The 20,867-nt window shown below is 42.0% G+C and overlaps 1 protein-coding gene across 4 annotated transcripts in view; it reads left to right on the top strand.

The window, feature by feature from the left end:
- Polr1B (RNA polymerase I subunit Rpl135) overlaps window positions 1-20,867 on the top strand; it is a 242,799-nt gene that overhangs the window by 137,231 nt on the left and 84,701 nt on the right. For all 4 annotated transcript variants that reach the window (XM_071673312.1, XM_071673309.1, XM_071673310.1 and 1 more), the window contains 3 exons: window positions 14,383-14,490; window positions 14,683-14,859; window positions 16,927-17,061. In XM_071673312.1, the coding sequence (XP_071529413.1) occupies window positions 14,383-14,490; window positions 14,683-14,859; window positions 16,927-17,061 (420 nt within the window). The remainder of the gene's footprint in view (window positions 1-14,382; window positions 14,491-14,682; window positions 14,860-16,926; window positions 17,062-20,867) is intronic.

Genomic DNA, 20,867 nt, shown 5'->3' with positions numbered 1-20,867 from the left:
CACATGGAGAGAATGAGTGAGGAGAGATTGACCAAGAGGATATATGTGTCGGAGGTGGAGGGAACGAGGAGAAGAGGGAGACCAAATTGGAGGTGGAAAGATGGAGTGAAAAAGATTTTGTGTGATCGGGGCCTGAACATGCAGGAGGGTGAAAGGAGGGCAAGAAATAGAGTGAATTGGAGTCATGTGGTATACAGGGGTTGACGTGCTGTCAGTGGATTGAAGCAAGGCATGTGAAGCGTCTGGGGTAAACCATGGAAAGCTGTGTAGGTATGTATATTTGCGTGTGTGGACGTGTGTATGTATATGTGTATGGGGGGGGGGTTGGGCCATTTCTTTCGTCTGTTTCCTTGTGCTACCTCGCAAACGCGGGAGACAGCGACAAAGTATAAAAAAAAAAAAAAAAAAAAAAATATATATATATATATATATATATATATATATATATATATATATATATATATGTTATGTATGCGTGTATGTGCCTGTATAGGCATTTATGTACATATGTGTATATGAGTGGATAGGCCATGCTTCATCTGTTTCCTGGCGCTACCTTGCTGATACGGGAAACAGCGATTAAGTATGATGATAAATGAATTGGGAGAATGGTTTGGTAAACAGAGAAGAGGTAATGAAAGCTCTGTGGAAGATGAAAGCCTGCAAAGTGATGGGTATTGCAGTGGAATTTATTAAAAAAAGGGTGACTGAGTTGATTGGTTGTAAGGATATTCTGTGTGTGTATAGATCATGGTGAAGTAGCTGATGATTGGCGGAATGCATGCATAGTGCCATTGTGCAAAGGCAAAGGAGATAAAGGTGAGTGTTCAAATTACAGAGGCATAAGTTTGTTAAGTATTCCTGGGAAATTATATGGGAGGGTATTGATTGAGAGGGTAAAGGCATGTACAGAGCATCATATTGGGAAGAGCAGTGTGGTTTCATAAGTGATAGAGGGTGTGTGGATCAAGTGCTTACTTTGAAGAATGTATGTGAGAAATGCTCAGAAAAACAGATGGATTTGTATGTAGCATTTATGGATCTGGAGAAGGCATATGATAGGGTTGATAGAGATGCTTTGTGGAAGGTTTTAAGAGTATATGGTGTGGAAGGTAAGTTGCTAGAAGCAGTGAAAACTTTTTATTGAGGATGTAAGGCATATGTAAGAGTAGGAAGAGTGGAAAGTGACTGGTTCCCAGTGAATGATGGTTTATGGCAGGGATGCGTGATGTCTCCATGGTTGTTTAATTTGTTTATGGATGAGATGATTAGGGAGGTAAATGCAAAAGTTTTGGAGAGAGGGGCAAGTATGCAACCTATTGTGGATGAGAGGGCTTGGGAAGTGAGTCAGTTGTTGTTCGTTGATGATACAGCGCTGGTGACTGATTAAGATGAGAAACTGCAGTTGGTTACTGAGTTTGGTAAAATGTGTGAAAGAAGAAAGTTTAGAGTAAATGTGAATAAGAGCAAGGTTATTAGGTTTAGTAGAGTTGAGGGACAAGTTAATTTAGAGGTAAATTTGAATGGAGAAAAACCGGAAGAAGTGAAGTGCTTTTGATTTCTGGGAGTGGACTTAGCAGTGGATGGAACTATGGAAGCAGAAGTGAGTCACAGGGTGGGGGAGGGGCAAAGGTTCTGGGAGTAATGAAGAAATTTGGAAGGCAAGAACGTTATCTTGGAAAGCAAAAATGGGTATGTTTGAAGGAATAGTGGTTCCAACTATGTTATATGGTCGCGAGACATGGGGTATAGATAGGGTTGTCCGGAGGAGGGTGGATGTGTCAGAAATGAAATGTTTAACGATATTGAATGGTGTGAGGTGGTTTGATCAAGTAAGTAATGAAAGGGTAAGAGAGATGTGTGGTAATAAAAAGAGTGTGGTTGAGAGAGCAGAAGAGTGTGTGTTGAAATGGTTTGGACTCATGGAGAGAATGAGTGGGAAAGATTGACAAAGAGGATATATGTGTCAGAGGTGGAGGGAACAAGGAGAAGTGGGAGACCAAATTGGAGGTGGAAGGATGGAGTGCAAAAGATTTTTGAGCGATCGGGGCCTGAACATACAGGAGGGTGAAAGGCGTGCAAGGAATAGAGTGAATTGGAATGATGTGGTATACTGGGGTTGACATGCTGTCAACGGATTGAACAAGGGCATGTGAAGCATCTAGGGTAAACCATGGAAAATTCTGTGAGGCCTAAATGTGGAACGGGAGCTGTGGTTTCGGTGTATTACTCATTACAGCTAGAGACTGAGTGTGAGTGAATGTGGCCTTTTTTGTCTTTTCTTGGTGCCACCTCACTGGAGAGGGGGGGGGGGGGGGGGGGGTGCCATATCATGTGTGGCGGGGTGGTGATGGAATGGATGAATGCAGCTGGTATGAATATGTACATGTGTATATATGTATATGTCTCTGTATGTATATGTATGTTTATGTTGAAATATTATTGATATTTTTTTATTATACTTAATCGCTGTCTTCCACGTAAGCGAGGTAGCTCTAGGAAACAGACGAAAGAATAGCCCAGACCTTCCTACATATGCATGTATATACATAAACGCCCACACACACACATACATACCATACATACCTAAACATTTAGATAGATATATAAATACATTTCATTGTATACATACATATGCTGTCTCCCGCATTAGCGAGGTAGCGCAAGGAAACAGTTGAAAGAATGGCCCAACCTACCCACATACACATGTATATACATACATGTCCACACAAGCATATATACATGCCTATACATTTCAATGTATACATATATATACATACACAGGCATATACATATATATACACATGTACATAATTCATTTTTTTGTGTGATCTGGGCCTGAACATGCAGGAGGGTGAAAGGAGGGCAAGGAATAGAGTGAATTGGAGCGATGTGGTATACAGGGGTTGACGTGCTGTCAGTGGATTGAATCAAGGCATGTGAAGCGTCCGGGGTAAACCATGGAAAGCTGTGTAGGTATGTATATTTGCGTGTGTGGCCGTGTGTATGTACATGTGTATGGGGGGGGTTGGGCCATTTCTTTCGTCTGTTTCCTTGCGCTACCTCGCAACCGCAGGAGACAGCGACGAGGTATAAAAAAAAAAAAAAAACAATTCATACTTGCTACCTTTATTCATTCCTGTCACCACCCCGCCACACATGAAATGACAACCCTCTCTCCCTGCACACGCGAGAGGTAGCACTAAGAAAAGACAACAAAGGCCACATTCGTTCACACTCTCTAGTTGTTATGTATAATGCACTGGAACCACAGCTCCCTTTCCACAAACAGGCCCCACAAAACTTTCCAGGGCTTATCCCAGATGCTTCACATGCCCTGGTTCAGTCCATTGACAGCACATTGATCCCGGTATACCGCATCGTTCCAATTCACTCTATTCCTTGCACACCTTTCACCTTCCTGCATGTTCAGGCCTCGATTGTTCAAAATCTTTTTCACTCCATCTTTCCACCTCCAATTTGGTCTCCCACTTCTCCTCGTTCCCTCCACCTCTTACACATATATCGTCTTTTTCAAACTTTCCTCACTCATTCTCTGCATGTGACCAAACCATTTCAATACACCCTCTTCTGCTCTCTCAACCACACTCTTTTTATTACTGCACATCTCTCTTACCCTTTCATTACTTACTCAATCAAACCACCTCACACCACATATTATCCTCAGACATCTCATTTCCAACACATCCACCCTTCTCCACACAACCTTATCTATAGCCCACACCTCGCAACCAAGTAACATTGTTGGAACCACTATTCCTTCAGACATACCCATTTTTGCTTTCCGAGATAATGTTCTCGCCTTCCACACATTTTTCAATGCTCCCAGAACTTTTGCCCCCTCCCTTACTCTGTGACTTACTTCCGCTTCCATGGTTCCATCCGCTGCCAAATCCACTCCCAGATATCTAAAATCCTTCACTTCCACCAGTTTTTCTCCATTCAAACTTACCTCCCAGTTGACTTGTCCCTCAACCCTACTGCACCTAATTACCTCGCTCTTATTCACATTTACTCTCAGCTCTCTTCTTTCACACACTTTACCAAACTCAGTCACTAGCTTCTGCAGTTTCTCACCCGAATCAGCCACCAGCGCTGTATCATGAGCGAACAACAATTGACTCACTTCCCAAGTTCTCTCATCCACAACAGACTGCATACTTGCCCCTCTCTCCAAAACCCTTGCATTCACCTCCCTGACAACCCCATCCATAAACAAATTAAACAACCATGGAGACATTACCCACCCCAGCCACAAATCATCATTCACTGAGAACCAATCACTTTCCACTCTTCCTACTTGTGCACATGCCTTACAGCATCGATAAAAATGTTTCACTGCTTCTAGCAACTTACCTCCCACACCATATAGTCTTAATACCTTCCACAGAGTGTCTCTATCAACCCAGATCCATAAATGTTACATACAAATCCATTTGTTTTTCAAAGTATTTCTCATATGCATTCTTCAAAGCAAACACCTGATCCACACATCCTCATCCTCGACCACTTCTGAAACTTCACTGGTCTTCCCCAATCTGATGTTATGTACATGCCTTCACCCTCTCAATCAATACCCTCCCATATAATTTCCCAGGAATACTCAACAAACTTATACCTCTGTAGTTTGAACACTCATATTTATCCCCTTTGCCTTTGTACAATGGCACTATGCTTGCATTCGCCAATCCTCAGGCACTTCACCATGAGCTATACTTTTTTTTTTTTTTTTTTTTTTTTTTTTTTTTTTTTTTTGTCGGTCTCCCGCGTTTGCGAGGTAGCGCAAGGAAACAGATGAAAGAAATGGCCCAACCCACCCCATACACATGTATATACATACGTCCACACACACGCAAATATACATACCTACACAGCTTTCCATGGTTTACCCCAGACGCGTCACATGCCTTGATTCAATCCACTGACAGCACGTCAACCCCGGTATACCACATCGCTCCAATTCACTCTATTCCTTGCCCTCCTTTCACCCTCCTGCATGTTCAGGCCCCGATCACACAAAATCTTTTTCACTCCATCTTTCCACCTCCAATTTGGTCTCCCTCTTCTCCTTGTTCCCTTCACCTCCGATACATATATCCTCTTGGTCAATCTTTCCTCACTCATTCTCTCCATGTGACCAAACCATTTCAAAACACCCTCTTCTGCTCTCTCAACCACGCTCTTTTTATTTCCACACATCTCTCTTACCCTTACGTTACTTACTCGATCAAACCACCTCACACCACACATTGTCCTCAAACATCTCATTTCCAGCACATCCATCCTCCTGCGCACAACTCTATCCATAGTCCACGCCTCGCAACCATACAACATTGTTGGAACCACTATTCCTTCAAACATACCCATTTTTGCTTTCCGAGATAATGTTCTCGACCTCCACACATTCTTCAAGGCTCCCAGAATTCCCCCCCCCCCCCCCCCCCCCATGATCCACTTCCACTTCCATGGTTCCATCCGCTGCCTGATCCACTCCCAGATATCTAAAACACTTCACTTCCTCTAGTTTTTCTCCATTCAAACTCACCTCCCAATTGACTTGACCCTCAACCCTACTGTACCTAATAACCTTGCTCTTATTCACATTTACTCTTAACTTTCTTCTTTCACACACTTTACCAAACTCAGTCACCAGCTTCTGCAGTTTCTCACATGAATCAGCCACCAGCGCTGTATCATCAGCGAACAACAACTGACTCACTTCCCAAGCTCTCTCATCCCCAACAGACTTCATACTTGCCCCTCTTTCCAAAACTCTTGCATTCACCTCCCTAACAACCCCATCCATAAACAAATTAAACAACCACGGAGACATCACACACCCCTGCCGCAAACCTACATTCACTGAGAACCAATCACTTTCCTCTCTTCCTACACGTACACATGCCTTACATCCTCGATAAAAACTTTTCACTGCTTCTAACAACTTGCCTCCCACACCATATATTCTTAATACCTTCCACAGAGCATCTCTATCAACTCTATCATATGCCTTCTCCAGATCCATAAATGCTACATACAAATCCATTTGCTTTTCTAAGTATTTCTCACATACATTTTTCAAAGCAAACACCTGATCCACACATCCTCTACCACTTCTGAAACCACACTGCTCTTCCCCAATCTGATGCTCTGTACATGCCTTCACCCTCTCAATCAATACCCTCCCATATAATTTGCCAGGAATACTCAACAAACGTATACCTCTGTAATTTGAGCACTCACTCTTATCCCCTTTGCCTTTGTACAATGGCACTATGCACGCATTCCGCCAATCCTCAGGCACCTCACCATGAGTCATACATACATTAAATAACCTTACCAACCAGTCAACAATACAGTCACCCCCTTTTTTAATGAATTCCACTGCAATACCATCCAAACCTGCTGCCTTGCCGGCTTTCATCTTCCGCAAAGCTTTTACTACCTCTTCTCTGTTTACCAAATCATTTTCCCTAACCCTCTCACTTTGCACACCACCTCGACCAAAACACCCCATATCTGCCACTCTGTCATCAAACACATTCAACAAACCTTCAAAATACTCACTTCATCTCCTTCTCACATCACCACTACTTGTTATCACCTCCTCATTTGCGCCCTTCACTGAAGTTCTCATTTGCTCCCTTGTCTTACGCACTTTATTTACCTCCTTCCAGAACATCTTTTTATTCTTCCTAAAATTTAATGATACTCTCTCACCCCAACTCTCATTTGCCCTTTTTTTCACCTCTTGCACCTTTCTCTTGACCTCCTGTCTCTTTCTTTTATACGTCTCCCACTCAATTGCATTTTTTCCCTGCAAAAATCGTCCAAATGCCTCTCTCTTCTCTTTCACTAATACTCTTACTTCTTCATCCCACCACTCACTACCCTTTCTAATCAACCCACCTCCCACTCTTCTCATGCCACAAGCATCTTTTGTGCAATCCATCACTGATTCCCTAAATACATCCCATTCCTCCCCCACTCCCCTTACTTCCATTGTTCTCACCTTTTTCCATTCTGTACTCAGTCTCTCCTGGTACTTCCTCACACAAGTCTCCTTCCCAAGCTCACTTACTCTCACCACCCTGTTCACCCCAACATTCACTCTTCTTTTCTGAAAACCCCTACAAATCTTCACCTTAGCCTCCACAAGATAATGATCAGACATCCCTCCAGTTGCACCTCTCAGCACATTAACATCCAAAAGTCTCTCTTTCGTGCGCCTGTCAATTAACACGTAATCCAATAACGCTCTCTGGCCATCTCTCCTACTTACATAAGTATACTTATGTATATCTCGCTTTTTAAACCAGGTATTCCCAATCATCAGTCCTTTTTCCGCACATAAATCTACAAGCTCTTCACCATTTCCATTTACAACACTGAACACCCCATGTATACCAATTATTCCCTCATCTGCCACATTACTCACCTTTGCATTCAAGTCACCCAACACTATAACCCGGTCTCGTGCATCAAAACCACTAACACACTCATTCAGCTGCTCCCTAAACATACATACATTGAATATCCTCACCAACCAGTCAACAACACAGTCACCCCCTTTTTCAATAAATTCCAGTGCAGTACTATCCAAACCCTCCGTCTTGCCGGCTTTCATTTTCCGCAAAGCTTTCTCCACCTCTTCTCTGTTTACCGAATCATTCTCCCTAACCCCCCCCCCTCACTTCGCACACCACCTCGACCAAAACACCCTATATCTGCCACTCTTATCATCTAACACATTCAGCATACCTTCAAAGTACTCCATCTCCTTCTCACATCTCTACTACTTAGTACCTCCCCATTAGCCCCCTTTATTTATGCACTTTATTTACACACTTTATTTACCTCCTTCCAAAACATCTTTTTATTCTCCCTAAAATCTAATGATACTCTCTCACCCCAACTCTCGTTTGCCCTCTTTTTCACCTCTTGCACCTTTCTCTTGACCTCCTGCCTCTTTCTTTTACACATCTCCCAGGCATTTGCTTTATTTACTTGCAAAAATCATCCAAATGGTTCTCTCTTCTCTTTCACTGATAATCTTCCTTCTTCATCCCACTACTCACTACCCTTTCTAATCTGCCCACCTCCCATGCTTCTCATGCCACAAGCATCTTTTGCGCAAGCCATCACCGCTTCCCTAAATACATCCCATTCCTCCCTCACTCCCCTTACGTCCTTTGCTCTCACCTTTTTCCATTCTGCACTCAGTCTCTCCTGGTACTTCTTCACACAAGTCTACTTCCCAAGCTCACTTATGCTCACCACTCTTTTCACCCCAACATTCCCTCTTCTTTTCTGAAAACCTTTACAAATCTTCACCTTCACCTCCTCAAGATAATGATCATACATCCCTCCAGTTGCACCTCTCAGCACATTAACATCCAAAACTCTCTTTCATGCTCCTATCAATTAACACATAATCCAGTAATGCTCTCTGGCCATCTTTCCTACTTACATATGTATACTTATGTATATCTCTCTTTTTAAACCAGGTATTTCCAATCACCAGTCCTTTTTCAGCACACAAATCTACAAGCTCTTCACCATTTCCACTTATAACACTGAACACCCCATGTACACTAAGTATTCCCTCAACTGCCTCATTAATCACCTTTGCATTGAAATCACCCATCACTATAACCCAGTCTCATGCATCAAAACTGGTAACACACTCACTCAGCTGCTCCCAAAACACTTGCCTCTCATGATCTTTCTTCTCATGCCGAGGTGCATAGGCCCCAATAATCACCCATCTCTCTCCACCCATTTTCACTTTTACCCATATCAATCTAGAGTTTACTTTCTTACACTCTATCACATACTCCCACAACATATACATACACAGACATATACATCTTTCTTTTCTTTCAAACTATTCGCCATTTCCCACATTAGCGAGGTAGCGTTAAGAACAGACTACTGGGCCTTTGAGGGAATACCCTTACCTGGCCCAAGTCTCTGTTCCTTCTTTTGGAAAATTAAAAAAAAAATGAGAGGGGAGGATTTCCTGCCCCCCGCTCCCTCCCCTTTTAGTCGCCTTCTACGACACGCAGGGAATATGTGGGAAGTATTCTTAATCCCCTATCCCCAGGGATAAGACATATACATATATACACATACATATATATATGGGAGGGTATTGATTGAGAGGGTGAAGGCATGTACAGAGCATCAGATTGGGGAAGAGCAGTGTGGTTTCAGGAGTGGTAGAGGATGTGTGGATCAGGTGTTTGCTTTGAAGAATGTATGTGAGAAATACTTAGAAAAGCAAATGGATTTGTATGTAGCATTTATGGATCTGGAGAAGGCATATTATAGAGTTGATAGAGATGCTCTGTGGAAGGTATTAAGAATATATGGTGTGGGAGGCAAGTTGTTAGAAGCAGTGAAAAGTTTTTATTGAGGATGTAAGGCATGTGTACGTGTAGGAAGAGAGGAAAGTGATTGGTTCTCACTGAATGTAGGTTTGCGGCAGGGGTGTGTGATGTCTCCATGGTTGTTTAATTTGTTTATGGATGGGGTTGTTAGGGAGGTGAATGCAAGAGTTTTGGAAAGAGGGGCAAGTATGAAGTCTGTTGTGGATGAGAGAGCTTGGGAAGTGAGTCAGTTGTTGTTCGCGGATGATACAGCGCTGGTGGCTGATTCATGTGAGAAACTGCAGAAGCTGGTGACTGAGTTTGGTAAAGTGTGTGAAAGAAGAAAGTTAAGAGTAAATGTGAATAAGAGCAAGGTATTAGGTACAGTAGGGTTGAGGGTCAATTCAATTGGGTGGTGAGTTTGAATGGAGAAAAACTGGAGGAAGTGAAGTGTTTTAGATATCTGGGAGTGGATCTGGCAGCGGATGGAACCATGGAAGCGGAAGTGGATCATAGGGTGGGGGAGGGGGCGAAAATTCTTGGAGCCTTGAAGAATGTGTGGAAGTCGAGAACATTATCTCGGAAAGCAAAAATGGGTATGTTTGAAGGAATAGTGGTTCCAACAATGTTGTATGGTTGCGAGGCGTGGACTATGGATAGAGTTGTGCGCAGGAGGATGGATGTGCTGGAAATGAGATGTTTGAGGACAATGTGTGGTGTGAGGTGGTTTGATCGAGTAAGTAACGTAAGGGTAAGAGAGATGTGTGGAAATAAAAAGAGCGTGGTTGAGAGAGCAGAAGAGGGTGTTTTGAAATGGTTTGATCACATGGAGAGAATGAGTGAGGAAAGATTGACCAAGAGGATATATGTGTCAGAGGTGGAGGGAACGAGGAGAAGAGGGAGACCAAATTTTAGGTGGAAAGATGGAGTGAAAAAGATTTTGTGTGATCGGGGCCTGAACATGCAGGAGGGTGAAAGGAGGGCAAAGAATAGAGTGAATTGGAGCGATGTGGTATACCGGGGTTGACGTGCTGTCAGTGGATTGAATCAAGGCATGTGTATGGGGGTGGGTTGGGCCATTTCTTTCGTCTGTTTCCTTGCGCTACCTCGCAAACGCGGGAGACAGCGGAAAAAAAAAAAAAAAATTCATACTTGCTGCATTCATCCATTTCTGTCGCCACCTCGCTAAACATGATATACACCCCCCTCCCGCATGTGTGCGTGCTAGGTATTGCTAGGAAAAGACAAAAATGGCTACATTCATTCACACTCAGTCTCTAGCTGTCATGTGTAATGCACCGAAACCACAGTTCCCTTTCCACATCCAGGCCCCACAAAGCTTTCTATTGTTTACCCTAGATGCTTCACATGCCCTGGTTCAATCCATTGACAGCACTTCAACTTTGGTGTACCACGTTGTTCCAATTCACTCTATTCCTTGCACGCTTTTCACCCTCATGTATGTTGAGACCCCGATCACTCAAAATCTTTTTCACTCCATTCTTCCACCTCCTATTTGGTGTTCTGCTTTTTCTCATTACCTCTGCCTCTGACACATATATTCTCTTTTTTAATCTTTCCTCACTCATTCTCTCCACGTGACCAAACCATTCCGACACACCCTCTTTTGCTCTCTCAACCACACTCGTTTTATTACCACTTTCATTACTTACTCGATCAAACCACCTCATACCACATATTGTCTTCAAACATTTCATCAACACATCCACCCTCTTCCGCACAACCCTATCTATAGACCATGCCTTGCAACCACATAACTTTGTTGGAACCACTATTCCTTCAAACATCCCCATTTTTGCTCTCCGAGATAACATTCTGCCTTCCACACATTCTTCAACGCTCTCAGAACCTTTGCCCCCTCCCCCACCCTGTGACTCACTTCCACTTCCATGGTTCCATCCGCTGCTAAGTCCACTCCCAGATATCTAAAACACTTCATTTCCTCCAGTTTTTCTCCATTCAAACTTACCTCCCAATTTACTTGTCCCTCAATGCTACTGAACCTAATAACCTTGCTCTTATTCACATTTACTCTCAGCTTTCTTCTTTCACACACTTTACCAAACTCAGTTACTAACTTTTGCATTTTCTCACTTGAATCATTCACCAGCACTGTATCATGAGCGAACAACAACTGACTCACTTCTCAAGCCCTCTCATCCACAACAGACTGCATACTTGCCCCTCTTTCCAAAACTCTTGCATTCACCTCCCTAACAACCCCATCCATAAACAAATTAAACCATGGAGACATCATGCATCCCTGCCGTAAACTGACATTCACTGGGAACCAATCGCTTTCCTCTATTCCAATTTGTGCACATGCCTTACATCCTTGATAAAACATATACATACATATACATACACATACGCAGACATTACATACATACACTTGGACATATTCATACTTACTTGCTTTCATCCATTCCTGCCACTACCGCTATCCTGTTTCAGCGAGGTAGTGCCAGGAAAACAGACAAAAAAGGCCACATTTGTTCACACTCAGTCTCTAGTTGTCATGTGTAATGCACTGAGACTACAGCTCCCTATCCACTTCCAGGCCCCACAGACCTTTCCATAGTTTTGCCTCCTGCTTCTCCTTGTTCCCCCCACTTCTGACACATACATCCTCCTTGTCAATCTTTCCTTACTCATTCTCTCCATATGTCCAAACCATTTAAACACATCCTCTGCTCTCTCAACCACATTCTTTTTACTACCACTCTCTTACCCTTTTATTACTTTCTTGATCAAAACAACTCACACCACCTATTGTCCTCAAACATTTCGTTTCCTGCATCAGCGAGGTAGTGCCAGAAAATAGATGAAGAATGGCTCACCCACTCATAAACACATATATATACACATAAACGCCTATATACTGCCAGGACCCAAAACTATGTGCTTGACTCTGGGCTGCCCATGAGTGCATCACAGTCAGAAACAATAACCACTACATTTGAGCAATGTAGGGATAGGGCAAATGGAGGACATGACATGAAATTAAGTAGAAAATTTGTAAATAAGGATGTATAGCATGTGGTATGAGTAGATAGAATGAAGAAAGTAATTATTGGGTGCATGAGAGATTTGGTATGGCAGGGTATGAATTGTAGAGTAGTATTGTAGGTGAAACGTAGTACTTTGAAGTATTTTAAGCACGTGGAAAAAATGTAAGACGGGTAGAGCATATGATACCATGGTTAAAGAGGTTGGTGTAAGAGGAAGACTACCTTTGACATGGGAAAATAGGACGGAAGAGTACTAGAGGGAGATAAATGGTGGAAGAATGCATGGAATGGTGTATGTGAGGGAGGCATGTAAGGGCAGGGATAAGAGCAGACTTTTCCCCTGGCCACCCCCTTGTTGGGAGTTCTTGGAGAGAATGGATATCAGAGATGTGGATTAGAAAGGAATAATTTTATATGAGTGGTAGATGAATGGAACAGAATGACTAAGGACATGGTTAATACAGATGAAGTGATAATGTACATTAGTGGGAAATTGGTGTTTATGATGATTTTTGCAGTGAGTTGGCTGCATTAGGGTATATGAAGCAGGAAGGCAAATTGTAGAATAGTTTGTATGGCTTGGCTGTAAATGGTAGTCTCTGGGTTTAGTAAATTATGCATGATAGCTAGAGATTAGTTGTTTGCAAATGAGGCCGTTGTTTGTTCCTGTTGCTACCTGACTGAAGTGGGAAAGGCATTTAGGTTAAAAAGATATTAAATTGATGAATTTTTTATATAATCTGAGTTATGTTTTATAGCTTTATACACATCTTGAGATAGACAAGACAGCTATATTCAGCAACATTGGCAAGTTGATACCATTTTCAGACTGCAATCCAAATCCCCAAAACATGTCCAAACCATTTAAACACACCCTCTTCTGCTCTCTCAACCACATTCTTTTTACTACCACACATCTCTCTTACCCTTTTATTACTTTCTCGATCAAAACACCTCACACCACATATTGTCCTCAAACATTTCATTTCGTGTATCAGCGAGGTAGTGCCAGAAAATAGATGAAGAATGGCTCACCCACTCATAAACACATATATACACATAAATGCCTATATACTGCCAGGATCCAAAACTATGTGCTTGACTCTGGGCTGCCCATGAGTACATCACAGTCAGAAACAATAACCAATACATTTGAGCAATGTAGGGATAGGACAAATGGAGGACATGACATGAAATTAAGTAAAAAATTTGTAGATAAGGATGTATAGCATGTGGTATGAGTAGATAGAATGAAGAAAGTAATTATTGGGTGCATGAGAGACTTGGTATGGCAGGGTATGAATTGTAGAGTAGTATTGTAGGTGAAACGTAATACTTTGAAGTATTTTAAGCATGTGGAAAAAATGTAAGACGGGTAGAGCATATGATACCATGGTTAAAGAGGTTGGTGTAAGAGGAAGACTACCTTTGACATGGGAAAATAGGACTGAAGAGTACTAGAGGGAGATAAGTGGAGGAAGAATGCATGGAATGGTGTATGTGAGGGAGGCATGTAAGGGCAGGGATAAGAGCAGACTTTTCCCCTGGCCACCCCCTTGTTGGGAGTTCTTGGAGAGAATGGGTATCAGAGATGTGGATTAGAAAGGAATAATTTTATATGAGTGGTAGATGAAAGGAACAGAATGACTAAGGACGTGGTTAGTACAGATGAAGTGATAATGTACATTAGTGGGAAAATGGTGTTTATGATGATTTTTGCAGTGAGTTGGCTGCATTAGGGCATATGAAGCAGGAAGGCAAATTGTAGAATAGTTTGTATGGCTTGGCTGTAAATGGTAGTCTCTGGGTTTAGTATATTATGCATGACAGCTAGAGATTGTTTGCAAATGAGGCCATTGTTTGTTCCTGTTGCTACCTGACTGAAGTGGGAAAGGCATTTAGGTTAAAAAGATATTAGATTGATGAATTTTTTATATAATCTGAGTTATGTTTTATAGGTTCATACACATCTTGAGATAGACAAGACAGCTATATTCAGCAACATTGGCAAGTTGGTACCATTTTCAGACTGCAATCCAAATCCCCGAAACATGTACCAGTGTCAGGTTAGTTTTTGTTTACTTTCTGATCTTTAGCCATGCCACAAAGAGTTCATGTCTGATTTAAGCTGTTTTACTATGTAAGTCAGTAATTTTCCTGTTTATAATGGAAACAAAAAGTTTGTCAACCTTGTTAACCAGTTTATTAATGATGATTAAGTGAAGAATTATTTTAGATATTTAGTATGTGTTTTATAGATGGGCAAGCAATCAGTTGGAACTCCATTACACAATTGGAGAAACCAGACTACAGGAAAGCTTTATCGACTGCAGTATCCTCAAGTCCCTGTCATCAGGAACTCGCACTACGATGATATGAACATGGAGGAATTTTGCTTGGGTTTCAACGCTGTGGTCGCCATTATTTCATACACTGTATGTTGACATCTTTATGAAAATTCGTTTTTGGTTCTTATTTCATTTAAATAAAAGATATAGGATAAAGAGAATTTTTTTTTTTTTTTTCTGTCTCCCGCGTCTGCGAGGTAGCGCAAGGAAACAGACGAAAGAAATGGCCCAACCCACCCCCATACACATGTATATACATACATCCACACACGCAAATATACATACCTACACAGCTTTCCATGGTTTACCCCAGACGCTTCACATGCCCTGATTCAATCCACTGACAGCATGTCAACCCCGGTATACCACATCGATCCAATTCACTCTATTCCTTGCCCTCCTTTCACCCTCCTGCATGTTCAGGCCCTTATCACACAAAATCTTTTTCACTCCATCTTTCCACCTCCAATTTGGTCTCCCACTTCTCCTCGTTCCCTCCACCTCCGACACATATATCCTCTTGGTCAATCTTTCCTCACTCATTCTCTCCATGTGCCCAAACCATTTCAAAACACCCTCTTCTGCTCTCTCAACCACGCTCTTTTTATTTCCACACATCTCTCTTACCCTTACGTTACTTACTCAATCAAACCACCTCACACCACACATTGTCCTCAAACATCTCATTTCCAGCACATCCATCCTCCTGCGCACAACTCTATCCATAGCCCACGCCTCGCAACCATACAACATTGTTGGAACCACTATTCCTTCAAACATACCCATTTTTGCTTTCCGAGATAATGTTTTCGACTTCCACACATTCTTCAAGGCTCCCAGAATTTTTGCCCCCTCCCCCACCCTATGATCCACTTCCGCTTCCATGGTTCCATCCGCTGCCAGATCCACTCCCAGATATCTAAAACACTTTACTTCCTCCAGTTTTTCTCCATTCAAACTTACCTCCCAGTTGACTTGACCCTCATCCCTACTGTACCTAATTACCTTGCTCTTATTCACATTTACTCTTAACTTTCTTCTTTCACACACTTTACCAAACTCAGTCACCAGCTTCTGCAGTTTCTCACATGAATCAGCCACCAGCGCTGTATCATCAGCGAACAACAACTGACTCACTTCCCAAGCTCTCTCATCCCCAACAGACTTCATACTTGCCCCTCTTTCCAAAACTCTTGCATTCACCTCCCTAACAACCCCATCCATAAACAAATTAAACAACCATGGAGACATCACACACCCCTGCCGCAAACCTACATTCACTGAGAACCAATCACTTTCCTCTCTTCCTACACGTACACATGCCTTACATCCTCGATAAAAACTTTTCACTGCTTCTAGCAACTTGCCTCCCACACCATATATTCTTAATACCTTCCACAGAGCATCTTTATCAACTCTATAATATGCCTTCTCCAGATCCATAAATGCTACATACAAATCCATTTGCTTTTCTAAGTATTTCTCACATACATTCTTCAAAGCAAACACCTGATCCACACATCCTCTACCACTTCTGAAACCACACTGCTTTTCCCCAATCTGATGCTCTGTACATGCCTTCACCCTCTCAATCACTACCCTCCCATATAATTTACCAGGAATACTCAACACTCACTCTTATCCCCTTTGCCTTTGTACAGTGGCACTAACCACGCATTCTACCAATCCTCAGGCACCTCACCATGAGTCATACATACATTAAATAACCTTACCAACCAGTCAATAATACAGTCACCCCCCTTTTTAATAAATTCCACTGCAATACCATCCAAACCTGCTGCCTTGCCGGCTTTCATCTTCCGCAAAGCTTTTACTACCCCTTCTCTGTTTACCAAATCATTTTCCCTAACCCTCTCACTTTGCACACCACCTCGACCAAAACACCCCATATCTGCCACTCTATCATCAAACACATTCAACAAACCTTCAAAATACTCACTCCATCTCCTTCTCACATCACCACTACTTGTTATCACCTCCCCATTTGCACCCTTCACTGAAGTTCCCATTTGCTCCCTTGTCTTACGCACTTTATTTACCTCCTTCCAGAACATCTTTTTATTCTTCCTAAAATTTAATGATACTCTCTCACCCCTTCAATAATCATATTACTAATAATTGCATATTTTTTAGGGTTATGATATGGAGGATGCAATGGTGCTGAATAAGTGTTCAATGGAGCGTGGCTTAGGTCACGGTCAGATTTACAAGACAGAGTTTGTAGACCTTACATTACTGAAACAAAGGGGCGGAGAATCATCTTCTGAGGTATGTTACCATTACATAGCATAATAGATAAAGAAAATAAAGTTTCATCTTTCTTTTTAATTGCTTATTTGTACTGTAGAGAGAGATTTACACTCGTGAGACTGTATCCCTTAAACTTTCTCCACTCTCATACAGCCTTTTAAACTTCTATATGTTGTCTACATTTACAGTTGCATTGTTGATTTTATTCCATTCATCTCACCCCATTGAGATATCGTGTCCAAGTCTGATTTTATTGAGAAAGCTGTGTCAAGATGAGATGGAGATTAAGAGATAGAAGAGGAGCAGAATTGAAAGATATGGATGAATGCATTTTGAGTCATCAGCATGTGAGTGCATTGGATTATTTGTGGAAGAGACAAAATTGTAGAAAAAAGGAGAAAAAGTGCAGGGGACAGGACAGAACCTTGAGGATACTGCTGTTGATGGAGAAAAGGTGAGAGGCTGATCCATCAACAACCGCAGAGGTAGATCAGCCAGAGAGGAAGCTAGATATGAAGGAGCAAAGTGAGGGAGGGAAGCCAAAAGAGGAGAGCTTAGAGATGACACCCCAATGCCACACCCCATCAAAAGCCTTAGATATGTCAAGGGCAACTACTCATGACTCCCCAAAATCTTTCCGGAATGATGACCAGACATTAGTAAGAAAGGAAAGAATATCACCAGTGGATCTCATCTTACAGAAGCCATACTGATAATTGGAGAGAAATCAGTGATTTTTGAGGTGTTTGAGGATATGGGAGTTGAGGAGGGATTCAAAGACCTTGGAAATGATAGATGTCTAAGCAGTTTGACAATAGTTAGATGGTCGAATCAGTCACCCTTCTTTAGGATGGGATGTATCAATGCGTGTTTCCAAGGAGAAGGAAAAGTTTTGGTTTTTAAGCAGAAATGGGACAGAAGAGCAAGCACAGGTGCAAGTTCAGAGTCACACTCTTTCAGTGTATGGAGATGGATGCCATCAGGACCATAAGCCTTCTTTGTGTCCAGTGAAAGAAGCTCATTTTGGACAGCTCGAAAAGAGATTACAGGAACAGGCACAGGATTAGTAATAGGATCATCAGGGGGTGAAGGAATGTTAGTCGTCCAAGGCTGAGTTAGAGGAGAAATGGGAACAAGAGAGAGTCACTTTGGGAGGGACAGCAATAGTACCATCAGAACAGAAAAGTTAAAGAAAGGTATAGAGATAAAAGTTTTTAGAGATGCTCTTAGCTAAAGACCAGAAAGACCTATCATTAGGTGACGAGGAGAGGTTATAACACTTCCTTTGATTAAAAGAATGCTTCGCCTCATGGATAATGTGCTTTCAGTAATTAAGGGCAGTGACAAAGGCTGAATGAGAGCCAGAGGAATGAGAGTTTTTCCATGCCTGATCCCTTGTCTGAATGGCTTCAGAACAGAAATTTTTGAACCATGGATTAGATGGAGAAGTCGTCTTGGAGGAAGAGGGGATAAATGCTTCTATTCCCACAGGAATAACCTCTGCTATGCATTTGGTGTAGACAGAAGCATCACCACATAAGAGACAGTAATTTACCCAAGGAAAGTCAGAAAAAAAGTTATGCAAGTTTTTCCAGACAGCTTTGTTGAGGAGCCAGTATTTATGCTTATAAGGGGCTACTGGAGGGGGAGTTACCATAAGAATAGACACATTTATAAGAGTGTGATCAGATGAGTCAATTGGGGGTGATACTGTGTCTTTACAGTGGGATGGACTAGAGGTTGAAAATAGATCTAGAATATTTGAAGAGTGGTCACAGCTGTCGTGGATATGGGTAGGGCGGCAGATGATTTTCTCTGAATCATTAAGAATGGAGAATGTGATGTCTTCAATCGCTCTGCCATCCGTATGGGAGGAATTCAACCATTCCCTATGGTGAATGTTGAAATCCCTGTGGTAGAGGATCTCAGCTTGCAGGTGACAGGATGTTACAGTCTCATGGCAGGAGTTTAGATAGTCAAAGAAGTATAAGAAATTTGTAGAAATAGGAGAGCAATAGATGAAATAGAGTAAAAGTATGGTAGTAGGGAGGCAGACCTTGAGCCACATCCAAGTTTGGGGACTAAAGGTCGTTGAGGCTTGCAACATGGTGTATTAATGTTGGAATAAGCACAAACACCACCCTTTAACCAGAATCATGAGTGAGGGTTATAGTTAGATATGAAAAAGGGACTGTGAGAACATCAGTAAACAACTGTCTCAGAGAAAAGATATTAGGAGAGGTACTCGACAGATGGTGTTCAACTGAGGAGAGGTTACTAGAGAGACCATGAATGTTGGTATAGTGAATAGAAAAAGAGGAAGGTCTAACAGAGGGAAAGGCTGTGAGAGGGGCTGGTACTACTACTGCCAGAGCCTCTCATTGGAAGTAGAGTCAAACAGAAACTGAGATTCTTAGCACCCCATGCCGGGGGCTAGGGCCATAGATTTGGCAAGAGTACTTATATGAAAAAAATAATAACAATAAGCAAGGCATGAGTTTGTGTATAATGCTTGTAAGAAAATGGTAGGACTAGCCCAATTGTCCTGTTCTGATGAGACAGAAAGTAAGACCAGCAATCCTGACATGGAGAGTGTAAGATGGTTCCAGGCACCAACTTAATGCTCCTCAGTCAGGACGGTAGTACCACCTTGGGCAACTGTTGTCAACAACCTACTGTCTATTGTCTGTATAACAATGACTGAAGGGATGCATTTCATTAGTAATTGGATGCATGACATATTCATGTTCATTTTACCTTATGACTTTCCTATGAACATTTCCTTCAGGCTTATTATTCCTGCAAGGTATTTTTTTTACCTTTTTTCCTGCCAATATGTCCTGGAGGGAGTGGAGGGTGGGGAGAAAGCCTTTTCTTTGCTATCCTTTTCTCTTGCTGCTTACAAGGGAACCCTTTTATTTTTTTGTTAATGTTAAGGCCAGACCACCTCGCCCGGACCTCGTTCCTGTGTTGTCTGTGTTTGTAACTCTCTCCCTCTCTCTCATCTGCAGTTTCCCTTGTTAGTGAAGTATTGCTAGGAACAGACAAAGAATAGCTGCACTTGCTCACATCCATTCTCTAGCTGTCTTGTGTAATGCATCAAAACCACAGCTCCCTGTCTACAACCACTCCCTACAGACCTTTCCATGGTTTATCTGGTCGCTTCACATGCATTGGTTCACACACACACACACACACACACACACACACACACACACACACACACAAAGAAAAAAGAATAATAATTACTGTTCCCCCCTTAGCGTGATAGTGTCAGGAACATAAGAAGGAAGGTGACATTCACTTATATCCATTCTCTTGGTGTCTTGTGTAATACTTCAAACCCACAGCACCCTATCCATAACCAGACCTAACTGATCTTTCCACATTGACCCTTGTACACCACCTCATTCATATTGACTCTTTCCTGTGCATGCCTTTCACCCTCCTACATGTTTAGGCCCCAATTACTCAAAATCTTTTTCACTTTATCCTTCCATGTTCAGTTTTCATGTTCCCTCCACTTCTGACACATATGTATATCCTCTTCATCAGCCTATCCCCACTTATTATCTCCATATGTCCAGCCCATTTCAACACACCCTCTTCAACTTTTTCAACCACACTCTTTTTATTATCAAATCTTTCTGTATCCTTTTTATTACTTAGTGAATCAAACTGGCTTACATAAGAAATTGTTCTAAAACATTTCATTTTCAGTACCTCCAACTTCTTCCACACAATCTCATCTGTAGACCATGCCTCACATCCATATAATGTTATTGGAACTACTATACTTTCAGACATACCCATTTTTGCCCTTC

This window comes from Panulirus ornatus, chromosome 18 (assembly GCF_036320965.1).
Source record: "Panulirus ornatus isolate Po-2019 chromosome 18, ASM3632096v1, whole genome shotgun sequence".
Lineage (NCBI taxonomy): Eukaryota > Metazoa > Arthropoda > Malacostraca > Decapoda > Palinuridae > Panulirus > Panulirus ornatus.
The sequence above is the reverse complement of the archived record's forward strand: the minus strand, read 5'-3'. Positions and strand labels throughout refer to the sequence as shown.